Source organism: Ochotona princeps, chromosome 16 (genome assembly GCF_030435755.1).
Source record: "Ochotona princeps isolate mOchPri1 chromosome 16, mOchPri1.hap1, whole genome shotgun sequence".
NCBI classification, from domain to species: domain Eukaryota; kingdom Metazoa; phylum Chordata; class Mammalia; order Lagomorpha; family Ochotonidae; genus Ochotona; species Ochotona princeps.
The window spans coordinates 27833782-27852454 of record NC_080847.1 but is presented as its reverse complement, the minus strand read 5'-3'; the positions used below and the strand labels follow the sequence as shown (position 1 = coordinate 27852454).

The 18673-nt window shown below is 48.5% G+C and overlaps 1 protein-coding gene across 5 annotated transcripts in view; it reads left to right on the top strand.

The window, feature by feature from the left end:
• Positions 1-17355, top strand: part of TENT4B (terminal nucleotidyltransferase 4B) — a 78714-nt gene extending 61359 nt beyond the window's left edge. For 3 of the 5 annotated variants that reach the window (XM_004583836.3, XM_004583837.3, XM_036492514.2), the window contains 9 exons: positions 508-628; positions 2198-2305; positions 4930-5058; positions 5743-5956; positions 7078-7204; positions 7303-7406; positions 7517-7704; positions 9281-9445; positions 10483-10827. In XM_004583836.3, coding sequence (XP_004583893.2) covers positions 508-628; positions 2198-2305; positions 4930-5058; positions 5743-5956; positions 7078-7204; positions 7303-7406; positions 7517-7704; positions 9281-9445; positions 10483-10659 — 1333 coding nt within the window. In that variant the 3' untranslated portion in view covers positions 10660-10827. Of the gene's footprint in view, positions 1-507; positions 629-2197; positions 2306-4929; positions 5059-5742; positions 5957-7077; positions 7205-7302; positions 7407-7516; positions 7705-9280; positions 9446-10482; positions 10828-17001 lie in introns of those variants that run through there. The other 2 variants (XM_058675179.1, XM_058675180.1) reach the window with 2 other exon arrangements.
• Positions 17356-18673: the final 1318 nt, after the last annotated feature.

Genomic DNA, 18673 nt, shown 5'->3' with positions numbered 1-18673 from the left:
ACAGCCACCTCCCCACCCCCCAGTCAATCAGTTTGTATTGTACAAATGCATAGTCAAGTTTCCTGGCGAGCGGCACTTTCACAGAGATGATCTCAGTAAAACACCCCAGTCTCCGTCCTGCCCACAGGCAGCCGTGTCTGGCCTGGCCTCCTTGAGATGTCTGCAGATGCTGGCACGCGTGTGTGTGTGCACGCGTGCTTACACAGCAGACCTGCCGAACTGCTGCAGTTGAAGTCCCAGCCTTACCCTGATAGGACTGTCTGCATTCAGGCCCAGGAGCCCATGTGCAAAGCAGACATGGGCTGGGAGCATTCTGAGGTTTTGCTTCCTTCAGAATGCCCTGCTCCTTGAGGTCTGGATTCTGTGAAATGACTGGGGCAAGAGGTTAAGGCACCCCAGTTCTTACTGCCGCTAAGCCCACAGTCCCGGACGTGTGGGAGGGGGAGTGTGCGCTTTGAAGCCTGTAACCGGTGGTGGTGGCCCCTCACCGGATGTGTCTCTGCCCAGTGACATCGACCTCGTGGTGTTTGGGAAGTGGGAAAACCTGCCCCTGTGGACCCTGGAAGAGGCTCTCCGGAAGCACAAAGTTGCGGATGAGGATTCCGTGAAAGTTCTAGACAAAGCCACCGTAAGTTCTTCAGCATCACACCTGAAATCTCTAGTTGTGTGTACATGAAACTTCAGATTCCATTGTGCTGAGCGCAGGGGAATTGTAAGCACATGTTTTTGATAATACACTGTTTATACACTGAAAAGGTTTTCTCTTTGTAAAATAACTTGTTCTGGAAATAACCAGTTTTATCATGACAGGGCTCACCATAGAGGGATTTTTTTTAATCTTTGAGGTACAGAATAGAGATTTAAAATAAAAAAGAAAAAACGGGGATGTGGGTTTTTAGCGTTATGTTATAGCAGATAAAATCTTTGCCTGTGATGCCAGCATCCCACTGGGTGCAAGTTGGTATCTTGGCTGCTCCACTTGGAGTTGAGCTCCCTCTGCTGCCAGCCAGGGAAAAGCAGCGGAGGGTGGCCGAGTGCCTGCGCCTCCGGCACCTCTGTGGAGACGGGAGGAAGCTCCTGACCCCTGGAGCCCCAGCCGCTGTAGCCATCTGAGGAAGGAACCCACAGATAATGGAAGATTCTGTCTCTAACTCTGATTTTCAGAATTAACTAGATAATTAAAAATGTTTTCATTTTACTTTTTTTATAGCTAAATAGGGATATTATTACATAGATGTCGGCATTCTTCCATTTTGTTTTATGCCTCTGAACTGTTGTGAATAGTTGAGATTTTATGAGTCATTTTAGCCATGTCCTAGATGGCCATTAAAAGGACTGTGATGGAAACTCATTATCCAAATAAATGTATCAGTCTTAGAAGAAGTGGGTTTTGTTTTATTTTGTTTTGCTTTGTTCTGGAGATGCAATTCTGCACCCAGATTGGCTTGCTGGGAACAGGTGAGTGATGTGAAGTACATAGCCTGTACTCGTAGTTCTTCTGTTTCCAAGTTGTGTTTATCTATTTGAGAGGCACAATTGTTGAGAGACAGAGAGAGAGAGCGCGCCCTTCCACCTGCTGCTTTACTCCAGATGGCTACACAACCAGGACTGGACCAGGCCAAAGGCAGGCCGGGAGCTCCAAGCACTGGGCACCACACTGCTTTCCCAGTGTGTTAGCAGGGAGGTGGGTTGCAGGTGGAGCAGCACTCACAGCGAAATGCTGGCCTCGCAGGCAGCGGCTTAACACCCCACACCACAACACCGGCCCCTCACACTTCTTGATCTTATACTGAGTTGGAAAGTGTTCTCCAAAATACGTAATATTGATAATGGTTTTCCTACATGATTGCAGATTTCTCTGAGTGTTGATTTTCTGGACTGAATAATCACTTTAGTGTGTATGTCAAGATCCATTTGTCAAGTCTTGGAGTTGCGTACCTTAGATGAAAAGCAAATGACAAATCAGTAAAGCTGTTTAGACACAGAAGTAAAATTGTCAGTCAGCAGAAGTCACAGAATGTGCTCCACAAGGCTCTGTAGCTGCAGAATGTGCCTGACCAAGACCAGGCGAGCCTGCTGCAGCATGCACACTCTGGCAGCGGCCCCTCGTCCCTGGTCCCTGAGCTGGGTGGCCTGCCCTTCCCCAAACTTGTCTTTTGTTGTGGTTTAAGATTTAACTGGCCCTTTCTTTTTCCAGGTACCTATTATTAAATTAACAGATTCTTTCACCGAAGTGAAAGTTGATATCAGCTTTAATGTGCAGAATGGTGTGAGAGCCGCAGACCTCATCAAAGATTTTACCAAGGTCAGAGGGATCGCCACATTGGGGCATGGGATTTGCTGTGTGGTGGTGTTCTGTTGTCCACCGCTACGCTGTTTCTACGCGCACATTGCAGACTTGTTCCCTGTGCAATGGTTTTGCTTGCCTTGAATCCGCTTGTGATGATCGGCAGTGACCTCAAGGAAGAGTTAAGGGGGGGAAGGCAGGTTCCTCTGTTCCTTGGTGCACTGCAGAGGCCATCTGGCTCAGCTGCGCCCCCAGAGTTCAGGCACAGACCCGCTTAGGGGCCCCAGGTGGCCCTGAGGGCGATTCCTGCAGGCTTCCCTGACTACCGGAAGCCGTTTCTGCTTCTTTTGGAAGAACCGTCTGCCACCCCTTGAGAACATGCTGGGGGCTTCTGCTTGTCAGCACTTTCTCTGAAGCCTGCTGTTAGACTGCCTCAGAGTGTGTAGCACGTTTGCTTTCCCTCTCCATTCACACACAAAAAAGTTATTATTATTTGAAAGGTAGATTTACAGAGAGAAAGCAAGACAGAGAAAGATCTTCCATCTACTGATTCACTCCCCAAATGGCTACAGTAGCTGGAGCTGAGCCAGTCGGAAACCAGGAGCCAGGCACTTCTTACAGTTGTCACACACACGTGCAGGGACCCCAGGCGCTGAGCCATCCTTGGCGGCTGTCTGAGGTCATTGCAGAAAGCTGAATTGGAAGCGGAACAGCCAGAACATGAACCGGCACCTATGTCGGGTGCTGGCACCGCAGGCAAAGGATTGAGTCTGATATACCATGGTGGCAACCCCCTTACTATTTTTTTTTTTTTAAAGATTTATTCAGTTTATTACAAAGTCAGATATACAGAGAGGAGGAAAGACAGAGAGGAAGATCTTCCGTCCGATGATTCACTCCCCAAGTGAGCCGCAACGGGCCGGTACGCGCTGATCTGAAGCCGGGAACCAGGAACCTCTTCCAGGTCTCCCACGCGGGTGCAGGGTCCCAAAGCTTTGGGCCGTCCTCCACTGCTTTCCCAGGCCACAAGCAGGGAGCTGGATGGGAAGTGGAGCTGCCGGGATCAGAACCGGCGCCCAAATGGGATCCCGGGGCGTTTAAGGCGAGGACTTTAGCCGCTAGGCCATGCCGCCGGGCCCTATTTTTTTTTTTTAGTGAGAAGTACTAGCTACTAATCATGTTGTAAATGTTGCATTCTAGTATATAAAATCTATAAAGACACATGCATGTGCAGAGGACAGAGAAGCCAAAAAATAAATTTGTCAGTTTCCTGCTGTTTTGGATTGGGGGTGTATGTTTTTCTTTAACAGAAACTTAATTGAAAAATAATAATGGGTTCCAGTGCCAAGGAGTAGGCTAAGCTTCCACCTGCAGTGCTGGCATGCCTTTGGATGCCAGTTCTTGTCCTGGCCGCTGCTCCTCCGATCCAGATCCCTGCTTATGGCATGGGAAAGCAGCAGAGGATGGCTCAAGTTCTTTGACCACTGCACCCATTTGGCAGCCTCTGGCTCCTGGCTTCAGATCAGCTCAGCTCTCAGTCTTGCAGCTGTTTAGGGAGTGAATCAGCAGATGGGAAGAAATCTCTCTCTCTCTCTTTCTCTCTCCTTTTCTTTGTAACTGCCTTTCAAAAATCTTTGAGAACAGCCCTGGGTGTAAGGGAGCCAGAGGAGTGCACCCCCTGCGGCCCTGGCTGCTGAGGTCAGACCCCTGGGATGTGCCGTCAGTTGCCTGCTGTGAGTGTGCTCGCCTGTCCTTGTCTCGTTAAATGGAGGACCAGTGTGTGGCCTCCATCTTCCATGGGTTGCCCTTCAGGTTCCTGCTTTGGAAGTTGTTCCCCATCAGCGCAGCAGTCCTTGTGAGGGTGGGTAGGGCTGACCTGGCAGCTCCTGGGGGCACCTCAAAGAGCAGCATTTGAAGGTGAGTCCCCAAGTGTTGCTGGACGGAGAGGCTGTGGACCAGAACTGTTCTGTCAGCGGTCTGCCCAGTTTGTTTCCATGAGAGAGACTTGGTAAGGCAGGCTTCAGCACTCTTTCAGGATGAGGGTTTCTTCCTGCCTTGCCATTCTTTGCCTTGCTCGCTTGCGTTGGATAGATGAAGAAACTGCAACATTTTTCTGTCTTTTGGCGGCGCTGGCCTGCTCGGGCAGCCCCATGGCATCCTCAGTAAAGTACAGCTGGTCGCCATGTGGAAGGCAGCTGCAACCCTGTGCCACTCTGGAGCCATAGCAGAGTCATCACAGGACCCAGGGCCACGCTGAGCAGCACCAGGGAACCCGGGACCTTAGGCATCCCCTGCCTTGGCACCCTGCAATGTAGCAAGGCGGGCTCCTTGCCCCCCGTCTGTTCCCCACGTGCGCATGTACACCCAGTGGCCGTGTTCACAGCTAGCGCTGTCAGGTGTATCCTGCTCATGTGTCTGTTGGGGCGGCGGATTAGGTAGGCCCCATTCTTCAGGCACACATGTCTCAGACTTCACACATGAGGAGAAAACCCAAAACTGCTTGTGGCTCTGGAGCTTCCCATGAAGCTAGAATATCATGCGTCTGTCTTGTCCCGACTCAGTGTTGTGACATGGCAGCCGCTTCCTGCCCGCATTAGCACTTGGGGGAAGATCCTGACTGTCTCCTTTTGTTTGTTTTGTAGAAATATCCCGTATTACCCTACTTGGTTTTAGTACTGAAGCAATTCTTACTCCAGAGGGATCTTAATGAAGTCTTCACAGGTGGAATTGGGTCTTATAGTCTCTTTTTAATGGCGGTCAGTTTCCTTCAGGTAAGCCACATGGACACCCCAGGATCGTGTTTGCAGAGAGTTCTGACGAGTCCACTGGGGGAGCGTTTTGGGGAGCAGTCACCTCAAGGAGCACTGTGGTGCCTCCACCCTTTCAGCTGGTGTGTTCCCGTGACGTCGTCCATGAGTGTTTAAGAAGCCTGTGAGAAGCACAGGTTTCAGTTTCTGTCCCACATGTGCCAGTGTTTGAGCCTTAGCACTGGAATTGTTCACATGCCTAGTTAGGACCTGGATTGCCTAAACATGTGTAGACGTATGAATGCCAGAAACTCAGAGCTGCCTGTGAGCAGGTCAGCTGGTGAGGTTTGCTGGCGCGGAGGCCTGCAGCCTGGGTGAACCGAGCTAATCTTCAGCAAGTTTTAGTGTTAGTATCATATATTCACGGGGCACAGGGCTGCCTACAGTGTGACTCCCCCATGAGTCAGGACAGCTGTGCTGGGCCAGGCTGGCCGGCCACAGCCTTCAGCTCTAGCCCTGCACTGGCAGGGCTGCAGTGGGGTCTCTGACAGCCATGTGACCTGCCTGTCCCCTCAATATCTTATCTCCTGTGCTAAGCCAAAGTGGCAGGAGCTGATAGAAGTTGGGGTGTTCCATATGCCTGTGCCCCAGATAAGTTAGAGAAATCTCTGAAATAATTTCTTCCTTTTTTTTTTTTTCTATTTGTAGTTACATCCCAGGGAAGATGCTTGCATCCCCAATACAAACTATGGTGTTCTCTTAATAGAATTTTTTGAATTATACGGACGACACTTCAATTATTTAAAGACCGGCATCCGGATAAAGGATGGTGGGTCATATGTGGCCAAAGATGAAGTACAGAAAAATATGCTGGATGGCTACCGGCCGTCAATGCTGTATATTGAGGATCCTTTACAACCAGGTATTGAAATTAGGTAAATCTGAGTGTTCCAGGAGAGGGCGCTATCCGTCCCCTTGCAGTTTAAACTCTTTTGCAAGAAAAATGAGGGACTGGTTTCTTGCTGTAGTCACTCTTTATCCAATACTTCTTAAGTAAACTTCTCCCTGCCTCCCAAAGAACAGACACACTCCCTGAAAACACCTTGCGTCTTCCAGGGATGCCAAGAGTCAGGTTGTTGGGCTCTGTGGAGCAGAGAGTATACTAAGTGGTCCCTGTGGGCCAGCCTTGCCCCCTCCACACAGTGCCTGGCACTACCACACTGCCCTCCAGGGCACCCCCACCGAGCTCCCCAAGGCAGGACACATTGGCATTCTACCTCTATGCATTCTAGGAGACAGCTCATTTGAATTTTGGACTGTTCTTTGCCTCTTGAATTCCCATGGTCTCCTGGTGTTTTCTCCTGTTTTGTGCTGACTGGAGAGTGAACGGAGGAGGAATTCTTTCTAGCTTGCTTACATCCTGTTTTTTCTGGCCAGTATTTTTTCCTGATACAATTGTAAACTATTCTGATGATGCATAATTGGGCTCCAGTGGAAGTGCTTTGAGCCGTTTGCTTTACTGTGAAGTCTGCGCTGAAGATGGAGAAGGGCAGGGTGTGAGGAGGCCCGGGGCTGGGCGGTGGAGAAAGGGGGCCCTTCTGGCTTGACGGGCCACCTGGTAAGCATTCACAGCTGTGCATATCTGTTCCTGAGGAAAGGACTGTTGGGATGTTTTACAAGACAATCCTTGCTTTTTAGGAGCTCCCCGTCGAGTGTGGGAAGCACAGGCCTGGGCCAACAGAAACCTGCTCAGTAGCTACTGCTTCAGCAGAGATTGGGCCTTTCTATTCTCTGGTTTGCACCTCTGTTTGGGCCCCAGATGGCGGGTACTTGCTGACCCTGAGTCCATTTAAACAGTTTGTGCATGGTTAGCACACACACACACACCCCGTACACATCCCCCACCAGAGGCCAAGGAGCTGTGGATTGAGGTAACTGACAGCTAAGCCTCAGAAGGAGGAAAGAGGCCTCATCGTCGGTGCTTAGTTGGTGTCAAGCAGTGGTCAGGCAGCTGACTATGGAATATATATCTGTCTTTTAAAGGTAATGATGTTGGCAGGAGTTCATACGGGGCCATGCAAGTGAAACAGGCCTTCGATTATGCCTACGTGGTTTTGAGTCATGCTGTATCGCCAATAGCAAAGTACTATCCCAACAACGAAACAGAGAGGTAAAAGCTTGGCTACGTCAGCCTGTAGTGTCAGGATTGCTGGTGGCTGCTGACTTGTGGGTTAATGTGCCTTCCCCTTTTCTTTTGCGCACCTGCAGCATATTGGGTAGAATAATTCGAGTAACGGACGAAGTCGCCACGTATAGAGATTGGATCTCCAAGCAGTGGGGCTTGCAGAACAGGCCTGAGCCCTCGTGCAATGGTGAGTGCCTGCATCTTCGCTTCGCCTCAGGTGGGCAAACCCTGATCTGAGCTTCTCCTGTACTGGGTGCAGCGGGAAGAAACGTTCCCCGCCCTCTGCCGCTCTTTCAGGAAATGGCGTGACGTTGATCGTAGACAGTCAGCAGCTAGATAAGTGTAACAATAATCTGGCTGAAGACAATGACCCCCTCGGGAAATGCCGAAGTAAGACTTCGGAGTCTCTCAGCAAACACTCCTCCAACTCCTCCTCGGGCCCAGTGTCGTCCTCTTCCGCCACACAGTCCAGCTCCAGTGATGTTGTAAGTCCGAGGGCCCGGCTCCCTCCTCTGCTGCCTTGTGACTGGCATGTCCTCAAAACGTTGAGGCGTGTGCTTTTCTTGACATTTGATGTGAACATTTTCAGGCCTACAGCAAACACGTGAGAATGGAGGCAGGCACCTGTAATCCGTCCTTAGCTTCCCTCCCTGACGTTGTGTGTGCTCACCACACGTAGTTCTTTGATGGCTTTCACAGCAGATAGCAGGTGTCAGCACAATTCTCCCCAAGTATTCCGTTTTCCTTCTGATACAAAACCGACATGTAAGGAAAGCTGAGCTGCACATTCATGTGCATGATGTGACCCAGAACTCTGAAGATACCAAGTATGCCCATTCCGCAGGGCTTTGCTGGCCAGGCCCTGGTGCACCCTCAGGGGGGCACACCCTCGGAGCGGGCACACCCTCGGAGGGGGCGCTGCTGCGGCTCTCTGGCCGTGCTGAGCTTTGACACTTGCAGAGCCCGTGGACGTGGAATCCTTCCACACCTCATCTTCTGTGTGAGGCTTTTTTGATGCACAGTAACGTTTTTGAACTTCCTGGTTGCACAGGTAGCTTACAGTTTTAAAGTGCGCAGTTCAGTGACCTGGTACCCCGCATTGTTGTGCCTCCCCTGTTAATTCATACAACATCGTTCCTATTACCCCAGGGAGAAAGCCATTTTTACTAGTAGTTCCTCACAGTTTCTGCCTTGGTACTCTCCAGTATGCTTCCTATCTCCATAGCAAGTTTTTGAGTTTTTAAGTGTCAGCTACACTTTAACTTTTTTTGTCAAGGTGAATTTTGAATTTAATATTTAAAGTCTAAGATGGGCTTAGCAGCGTTGTTTCAAGTTTGGCTCTTGTTAACTGTGTGACGTAACACAGCAGGCTACGTAAGGGAGGAACATGTTTATTTCCTGCTTTGATGGTGACCGCGTGTTCATTTTCCTGATGGGGTCAGACTCTCAAGTGCAGCTTCTAACTGGGTTCCTTGTAGGTTGCTGGAGCACTGTTCTAGGACAGGATGGAAAGTAAGATGTCCCAGGCACAGCGGACAGGAGCAGAGTCAACCCTGAGAGGGAGAGTTGGGGACCGTGAGATGCCAGCTATAGTGCCAGGGTGAAGGTAGAGACGGCCCCTGTAGCCCAGAGGCAACGAGGGCTCAGTCTGGGATCCCAGGGAGGTCAGCACCCACAAAGCGTGTCTGGTAGGTGGAGTCCCTGGTTTGTGGTCACAGACTTTCCAAGACTGGGTCTCTAAAACCTCCGTCTCCCTCTTATCCCTGCTCATTCCACTCCACCGTGACTCATTTTCTGCACACACAGCGCACACTAGCACTGGCTGCTGACCCAGTCAGTTGTGGGTGATGGGTCCAGTGCTGGACCGGACGCCCCATGGGAGATTAAATCATTCTGGATGTCGAGAGGAAAGCTTACACATGGAGCCCCTTAGATGCCTCCATGCGCTTCCTCTGTGCCCCATTGTCCACATTTGTCCTGAGCTGAAATTGCTTTCCTGTCTGAAGGTGGAGGGTCTAAATTGCTCATGTGGTGCATGCTAACTTGTGTGACTTGTGTTAGGATTCTGATGCGACACCCTGCAAAACCCCGAAGCAGCTGCTCTGCCGCCCATCCCCTGGGACCCGGGTAGGGTCACAAGATGTGTCCTTGGAGCCGTCACAGCCAGCTGGGAAGACACAAAGCACCCAGACCACTAACACGCCCAGCAGCACCAACAAATCGCAGGTTGGCAGGACTGTGTTTTTAATCCTTGGTGTTTGGGGTGGACGATTAGAGTTGCTTACGGGGGAATAATATACCCCACAGGTTTGAAGATGACTGGGATAAAAAAATATACCTCTTTTGTTGTTAGCCCTTACGTGCCAGGCAGCACTTGCAGTGCTGGGATAGCCTTAGGACGTGGTTCCCAGGAGCCCCTGGGCAGCCCTGCTTCTCATAGAAGCAACAGAAAATGTTGCATCAGGTTATAAAACAGTGTCATTGGTACTTGAAGTAGCCTCTGTGCAGATCTGAGCATGATACAGCCTTTTTCTGTGTTTCGGAATTCCACACCCATGGCCGCTCTCAGCAGTCAGCTGATCGTCATCAACTGTGACTTAAAATAAAAAAGCCCTGGGACATTTTCACTTGCTTAGTTCCCCAAAGATGCAATGACTCAAAAGGAGACCAGGAATCCGCTGACACTGACCCCCCTGGCCTGAGGCCACCTCGCCCTTCTCTGGGCCCCGGGGGAGGGTCTGGGCTGGTCCACCTGGTCACCTTGCGTTGTGTCTGAGGTGTGGAGCCCACTTGACCAGTGTAGCCTGAGTGATATGCACGGTCCCAGACCTAGCAGATCTGGACTGATCACAGCGCCCGGGGCAGGAAAAAGCCACAGGAGACAGGGCTGACCGTGTCCACCCACCCCTCACCTGCCAGCGCCCTGGATCTGTCACGCCACTTACAGTCTGTGGCATGTGACTTGGTAGATTCCCTGGGAACATTTTTACATCCACACATTGCCGAGAAGGCAAGACAGTGTGGTCTGCATTTTTCAGTGTTCTCATTAGAAAACGATGAAATAAGTACAGTAAATGTGGTGTTAGAGGCCCCAAGCATTGGCCTTGCAAGCATCCCGTCCTGGGTGCTGGTGGGTCGGTGGCGGCCAGCTGCGCTCTGGCCAGCGCAGTCTTCGTTTTGGGAGCTGCCTGGGTTGGCGTCGCACAAAGGGCACTCGGCACATCCCCCAAGCTGACGCCTGCCTCCCCTTTGTTTTTGTGCAGCATGGAGCAGGAAGGCTCTTTCGTTCCTCCAGCAAAGGCTTTCAAGGTACAACTCCAACGGGCCATGGTTCCTTGATGACAAACAAGCCACATCAAGGCAAATCCAATAGTCAGTATTACCATGGCAAAAAAAGGAAACACAAGAGGGAGGCGGCCCTCTCCGACCTGTGCAGATAGTCGGCGCTGTACGGTGGACTGTCGTCTGCGTGCGGGACAGGTGCACAGGGACTCCTGGGGCCGGTCAGGAGCCTCACGCTGTCAAACACTGACTTAGCAACTGCATTTTTTCCCAGCTCGCCACGGAATGGATCATGAAGACTGACAACTGCAAAAAAAAAAAACAAAAAGCAAGCAAAAAAAGGGGGGGTTGGGGGGAAAGGCTGCTTATTTGAGAAGTCATATGCCACAGTAACAGGGTCATTTTGAGATTTGAAGCTTGAATGTAAAATAAATCTATTTCTCATTGGCTTATGCGGCGGTTTAGGGGATAGTGCCGAGTGTGGGTGGGGAGGCAGAAACTAGCGGTGATTTCAGAGGAGGGCGGGGAGGCCAGCGGGGATCTTACAGGAGGGCCAGAGTCCAGCAGGGACGTGATCTGTGCATGTTGTTGTTGTTGTTTTTAAAACTATTTTTGCATATATTTACCATTTTATTGTGTGTACATATAGAAGACCATATAGGAAATTGATATTTGTAATAGTGGATTTGTTAATACTTTTTACATAACATTACTGTTTAAATTGTAAACAGATTTTTTTTCTCAGGATTAGTTGGCCAACTCTGACCTGTCATCTTACCATCCGTGTGTAAGGAAGTGATTCGTTCCTCCTCTTACTCGGTTTGTTTTCCTCAGCGTTGAAATGACTTAATCCTTGTGGCCTCCTGCAAAAAATATGTTTCTAAAGGAAAGGTTTATGGTGGCAAGTGATGTTTATTTTATTTTGTTTAGCTCATAAACACACAAAATTGGACTATGTACTTTTGTGTAAACACTGAAAAATCTCTTCGTCATCTCTGAGAAGCACCTCGCTGTGGTTCTCCGTATCGCTGTCGCCCCAGGCCGTGGGCAGTGACCCGCTCTGGGTTTCTTTTCTGCAGTCTTCCCCTCCCGCTCTCCTCCCCGCCCCCGCTTTCTCCTGTTGGGGGAAGGGCCTCCCGGGCGCCTGGTGCGGCTGCAGCCTCTGCATGCTGGCTCCTCTCACGGTGTGCTGCGCGTGCCCGTCTCTCATCTCTTCCTTTTTCAGTCCGTGCTTACCAACTGTGGGAGAGAGCAACTGTAAACAGCTTTAATTAACTCATACTCACACACACATACATTAAAAAAAAACACACATAAACTATTTTCTTATACTCCACTTTATGCTTTTGGTATTGTTGATCTTTAAAAATTAAATGGTCTTTGATAATGGAGCTATTTTGTATTGCCTTATTCAGACCAAATACTTCTTGTCATCCCTTTCTTGACCGTCTCCTCTCATGGGATTGTTACCGTTAATTAAAACTTTTTTAAACATTGGCTTGTTTTAATCATACTGTAAATTTTGGTTGTAGTTAGCTCTTGAGTGCAAATGAGATGTATAATTGTGTCATCCATCACCTGTTGAGTTTGAAACTCAGTTGGGACTATTTAATGTGGAATGTAACTACCAGTTGTGAAAAGGCTTTCCTGGGAGGTGAAAGCTCAGGTCTGGCTTCCGTGTGTGTGGCTCTGTTAAATGCAGCCATTTCTGAGATGAGATTCTTTTATACATATTATATATATATATATATATACACACACACACACATATAAAGTACTATTGGCTTTTAGGAATTTCTTTTATATACATTTATGAAATATTGAAGACCAATCAGACCATGAATGGACACTCAGTGCAACTTTTTATAAAGAAAATAATGCTAAAATAAGACCAAAACTGATGTCATCACTGAAATTAATTTTCACTATGTTCGTATTTTAATTCACAACGGAAAAAAAAAAATGTGTTCCAAAAACTGGAAACTCATAGTACCTGTGTAAACTGTGGAAGATTTTAAATGTGATGTTATTTTAACAATGTTTTAAATTTTAGAGTCACATTTTATTCTGATCAGAATTTTTATCAAGATGTTGAGCTTTTGTTTGTTTTTTTAAACTAGTTTGTCATAACATTGTGCATAATCACAGTATTTATTTTCTAGGACTATTGTGAATGTGTGGACTTATGTTTACTGCTAAGGGAACAATTATTTATAAAATAATATTAAATCCAGTATTAGCTGCCTCTTTCAGACCCGTCATACCTACAGAGATCCGTGTTACATTCACCACACTGAATTTTTTTTAAATGAATCACCCTCGTTGTTGGAAGTTCATGTACTCTTAGGGTGCGAATATTCGTGTTCCAATAAGCATGTGATTATATTAAGGTGGTGGTAGCGGGAAGATCATCTTGATTCCATTGGGAATCTTAGGTTTTCGTAAATCTATTGGGAAAATAGTTTTTCCTGTACTGCTGAAGTTTCTTTTTGGTAAACAGTATCTTTCTAAAAGAAAAAAAAAAAAAGCATGAAGGAGAACTCGAGGTGTGTACCCATTTCCTCTGATGACCAGCGTTGTACTCGTGAATACTGTGCACCTTGCAATGAACAGTGTGGAAGCTGCTCATTTTTCAAATCTGAAGTAAAATACTTTCAAGAACTTTTAGTTTGCCTGCCTGCTCATTTGTTCTGTGCATTTCATCTCTGGATGTGACTCCTGTCTGGGTTTTTTTTGTTTGTGTTTTTGTTTTGTTTTGTTTTGTTTTCAATACCCTTTACCAAAGCTCTGAGCATAGCACAGAGACATTGTCATCTTGAATATGACCGTCCATCCACATGCATGACTCATAACCCACCTTGGCTAGCACTTGTGCAACAGAATTTTGCAAACTCTCTGTGTCACTCACTGTGGTGGCATGTCCTGGACGTTGGTGAGAAACGTTGAACTGCTAGCTGTTAGAGGCGCTCATGGGTTGCAGGAGCCTTGGCATCCAATCCAGGGGTTTATGTTTTGATAAGGGGTATAAAAGCACTTGTTGGTCCAGTTTTGAGGTGTGCAGGGAGGCTCCCGGTTCCTGTCTTGTCGTGCTTGGAGATGTAGCCCTGGCTTGGCATGTCTGGGATCTCTCGGGTCCCAGTGTTGACAGGTGGCTGTCCTGTAGTTGATCCGGATTCCATGGTTTTGGTCCTCATTGAGGGTATTTTTACCCTTGCTTGCCTTTTGAGTTTCAGAGAGTTTGATTTGGCTCTACGTGAGCTTTTGCGGTGGGTGTAGGGAGAGCCTGGTAGCAGTGATCTCCCTGTGTGCCCTTCTTAGCCCCTTCCCCTTGTGATGGTAAGTTGCAGTCAGGTTTGCCCTTACCAATACCCTAGTGTTGGGGTTTCCAGAAACGCAGGAAGCTCAGAAGAAAGGAACATTACTGAGGCATATGGGACCTGCTGCCAGGATAGACACCTGCTCATGCAAATGCCTCCCACTGATGAGGACATGTGAGCAGACTATTCTATAGAAATCTCCACAATTGGGTATTACTGAGAAGTGTTGCTGGTATTTGTGCAGTTTGCCATCCGCCAACTTCCTTGTCACACTGACCCACAGTTGGATGACCGCCTGGAGGCCTGCCAGGTGGCTGGTTGCCGAGTACCTCTGGCCTGCTGGTTCCTAGGGAAGTGGCTGCTCCACGGTTATCTTTTTGAGAAATTAAATGGTCAAGTGTAAAAGAGGCTGCTTGCTTGGCTGTGATGACTATTGAAATGTGAAAATTAATGTTCAAAAGAATGCATTCCTTCTCATCTGTTTGTTTTAAAAGAAAAAAAAACTTAGGTTTTTATTGGCAGTGCAGATATACAGAGAAGAAAGGAAACAGAGATCTTCCATCTGCTGGTTTACTCCTCACATGGCTGCAATGGCCAGAGCTCAGCTGATCAGGAGCTTCTTCTGGGTCTCCCACACAGGTGCAGGACCCTAAGGCTTTGGTCCATCCTTCACTGCTTTCCAAGGCCGCAGCAGGAAGCTGGAAGGGAAGTGGAGCAGCTGGGACACAAACAGGCGCCCACATGGGATGCCAGTGCTTGGAGGTGGAGGCTTACCACTTGAGCTGTCGCACCAGCCCCTTATTCTTATACTCTGAACTCCTTAAGTCATTCCAGTTGTTGGAAAACGACATCGTCGGGAAAGTCTTTTGTGAGCCACGTATTCTGTAAATGGCTCCTGTTCATTGAAGAGAAAAGGTATATTGAATAGCTGCTGTCTGTAGTGGTCTTCAAGCGTGGCATGGTTGGTGCTAAATGGCAGCCCTGAGCCACCTTCAGCACCTCCTGACATGTGTCCTCTTCGACCCGCCTTGGCATCTGAATGCCAAGACAAGCTGCCAGCCGGCTGTTTCTGGCGTTAGTAAAGGGTATGAAGATGGAAGAACAGATTCTCCTAAGTGCCTTGCTTCATGGCAGTCACTTGCATGGCTCAGGAGTGTGGCCTACCTGGATGCCTTTTCTCTTGACCATCTTCTTGTGAGCTGTGTTGACCTTACACCTTAAGCACCTTCAGTTTTGGGTCAAAGGTGATGAACTGGGTGGAGCAGGCATTTGGCACATGCACCAGATGCAGCTGGGACAGGGACACCAACCTCCCATATCAGAGTGACAGCTTCCGGTTCTGCTTCTGACTCAACTTCCTTCTCCTGTGCCTTCCGTGAGGCAGTGGGTAGTGGCAAGTGCCTGCCACCCAGGGAGCGACCGGGATGGAGTTCCTGGCTCCTGGTCATGGCTGGGTCCCTCAGCCCTTGCTGTTCTGGACACTGGGAAAGTGCACCAGCGGATGGAGGCTGTTTCTGTCTCCCTATCTGCCTTTCAGATAAAGTAAACATATAAATGTATAATGAGTAAGCATTGTGTTGATTAACGTATTAGGAAAGTTATTTCTAAAGTCTTCTCTGATACCCAGAATTAAATATTTTTTGTAGGATTTATTTAAAAGAGTGATAGGGAAAAAGATCTTTCATCCACTGGTTCACTCCGCATTTGCCTGCGACAGCCAGGGCTGGGCCAGGCGGAAGCCAGATGCCAGGAGTTTTCATTCTAGTCTCGTACATGGATGGTAGGCGCCTCACCCTTTGGCTGCAGGGTCGTTGGTAGGGGAGCTGGAGTGGAAGTGGCAGCAGTCAGGACTCAAAGCACTCAGATGTGCGATGATGTCCCACCCAGTGGCGTACCCTGCTACGCAACAACACTTTGCTCCCAGAATTAAATACTTAAGGATAGCTTTTAGCTTTTAGCTCATAAACTGCTAGTACTTACTTTGCTCTATCAGGTTCTTCTTCTTCTCCTTCTTTTTTTTTACATACATGGTCTTTAGCTTTTCTGCTTTAGAATGTGCTATGTTGAGTTTAAACCAGTTCATGGTGTCCCATAGCATATCCAAGCTGGCCCTCTCCTGAGTTTCCTGGGAGCAGGATGACCACGTGACAACCAGGGTTCTTGGGTACATTGCAGTGACAGCCCTGGCTTGGTGTTGGTACAGTCTCACATTCCTGTCTTAGCTGTGGCTTCCTGCCTTTGGTTCTTCCCCTGTCCCAGCTTGTGGCTAGGCTGATGGGAGGGAAGGTCTGCACTAGGGACACCTTGTCTGGGCAGATGTTTTATGAGTGTTGAGTGGACATGACCGTGGGAGAGTCCGCCATAAGGCAGTCAGGTCTCTGCCTGACTCCGGGCACCAAGGGAGGCACTGGGTTGAGAGAAAAGCATTTTCTAAAGTCAGGAACTTTGCTTACGCCCAGAACTTCGTCTTGGGGGCCCAGGCAGCCTGTGACCTGTGAAGGGAAGGCGGCTGTGGGTTAGTGACTCCATTCTTTGAGTTGAGATTCGTCTTCACCTTGTAATCTGGGCTCTGTTCAGTTCAGGGCTGTTTGTTAAGGTCACTTCGTAATTCCCTCTGATTGTTACAGCTTGTTATAACACAACTTCGTTTCTGAACTCTCAATTTTTTGCTGAGAGTGAATGAGCCTGTACTTGTATCCAAAGAGAGTACGTATCTCCTGGACTGAATCTCCCTGCTCTCTGTCTCCTGTGGCCTGGCCCAGGCCAGGTCTCCCCCAGTGGCTGGCAGCGTCCCAGTCCCTGGAGCCATGTCCCTGGCAGGAAGCTGGAATCCAGGTGAAACCCCAACTAGCGTCATAGCCACTAGACCTTGAAAAACCTGCTCCCCCATCCCTATAGAGTTCCCCCCTCTCTGGTTTTTAATCAATGGAAATGTTCAGAATTCACTTAAAAAGTCTTTTGAAAGTCCTGTCACCCTAAAATAAGCCACAGATCTGTTCCAAGTACCAAAATCTTCTCATGTACTGACCAGAGAGAAAGCCGCCGCTGTTAACTTCTGGCCAGAAAATGCGAAGGGCTCTGGGGATAAGCGTCGTCTAGTTACATGTTTAGAAAGCTGAGTCAGGCTGATGTCCGTTGTTAATAACCTTATCTATTTCCTTGTTTTTGTTTGTTTTTGATTAGCATTGCCTTCTATGTTGAGAAGTGTGGACTCGTGCGAGGTGCTGGAGGTTTGATTCGCCTTGAGAACTTTCCAAGTCTTGTCTAGTTACCGCTGCTGAGGGAGGCACTAAGGAATTTGCCCAGACACAGATTTAATACAAACCGTCCATGAGATCTCACCGTGGCCCCCAGCGCCTGGCACTGGGCACTGCTTTGGATAGCTATGCGTGAATTGCACACCTGCAGAAAAAAATTTTTTCAAGTTAACGACACTTGGTCTTCAAAAATGTTCACTGTCTGCCTTGAGATTTTTATACATCGTATTTCTATGCACACCTGCCCCCAGTGCTTACTGCCGCTGGGTTTATTATTGCGATTCAATAAAGGTCTTGCGCTTTCACTTCGCTTCAAAACCACTGGTATGAGCTTTTATATGAAACCTGAATGGCTGCTTTGCGGAGATGTTTTTGTTAACTGTAATTCTCAGCCCTTTTTAGGCAAATGGAAGGTTTTCTTGCACCTATAGCATTTTTGTGGCTGACTCTGGGATAATGCATAAGCTGGGTTTTTTTTTTTTTTTAAGATTTATTTATTTATTGGAAAGTCACATACACAGAGAGGAGGAGAGGCAGAGAGGAAGATCTTCCATCCAGTGATTAACTCACTAAGTGGCTGCAATGTCTGGAGCTGTGCTGATCTGAAGCCAAGAACCAAAAGCTTCTTCCGGGTCTCCCACATGGGTGCAGGGTCCCAAGGTTTTGAGCCATCCTCCATTGCTTTCCCAGGCCACAACCAGGGAGCTGGATGGAAAGTGGGGCTGCCGGGATTAGAACCAGTGCCCATATGGTATCCTGGCATGTTCAAAGCGAGGACTTTAGCCACTAGGTTACCACAGTGGACCCAGCTGGGTTTTATTTATTGATTTGTTTGTTTGTTGTTAAGATTTATTCTTATTGGAAAGACAGATCAGATCAGTTACCAGAGAGAAAAAGAGACAGATCTTCCACCTGCTAGTTCACTCTCAAAATGGCCTCAACAGCCAAAGCTGAGCCAGCCTGAAGCCAAGAGTCTGGAGCTTCTTCCGGGTCTCCCACGTGGGTACAGAGTCCCAAGGCCTTGGGCTTGCCTTGACTCCTTTCTCAGGCCACAAGCAGGGAGCTGGATGGGAAGTGGAGCATCCATATGAGATCCCAGCACTTCCAAGGTGAGGATTAGCCACTGAGCCATCGTGCCAGGCTGTCAACCAGCTTTTATCCTTTAATGCTGGCAAAGAAGAGTTGGGGGCCTTCAGAGTGCTCCTCTCCCCTGCCCTGCCCTAAACAGGTCCAATTGGCCACCCCACAGCTGTTGCAAGACCCTGGAAACCAACCTGCAGAGTTTTTTTTTTTTTTTTTTTTTTAAGATTTTGTTTTTATTGGAAAGTCAGATTTACAGAATAAAGGAGACAGAGAGGAAGCTCTTCCATCTGCTGGTTCACTCCCCAAGTAGCTGCAACAGCTGAGTTGAACTGATCCATAGGCAGAAGCCAGGTATGGGTGCAGGGTCGCAAGGCTTTGGGCCATCCTCGACTGCTTTCGCAGGCCACAAGCAGAAAGCTATAAGGGAAGTGGAGCAGCCAGGATACAAACCAGTGCTGATATGGGTTCTCAGCACGTGCAAGGCGAGTATTTAGCCACTAGGCTATCTTGCCTGG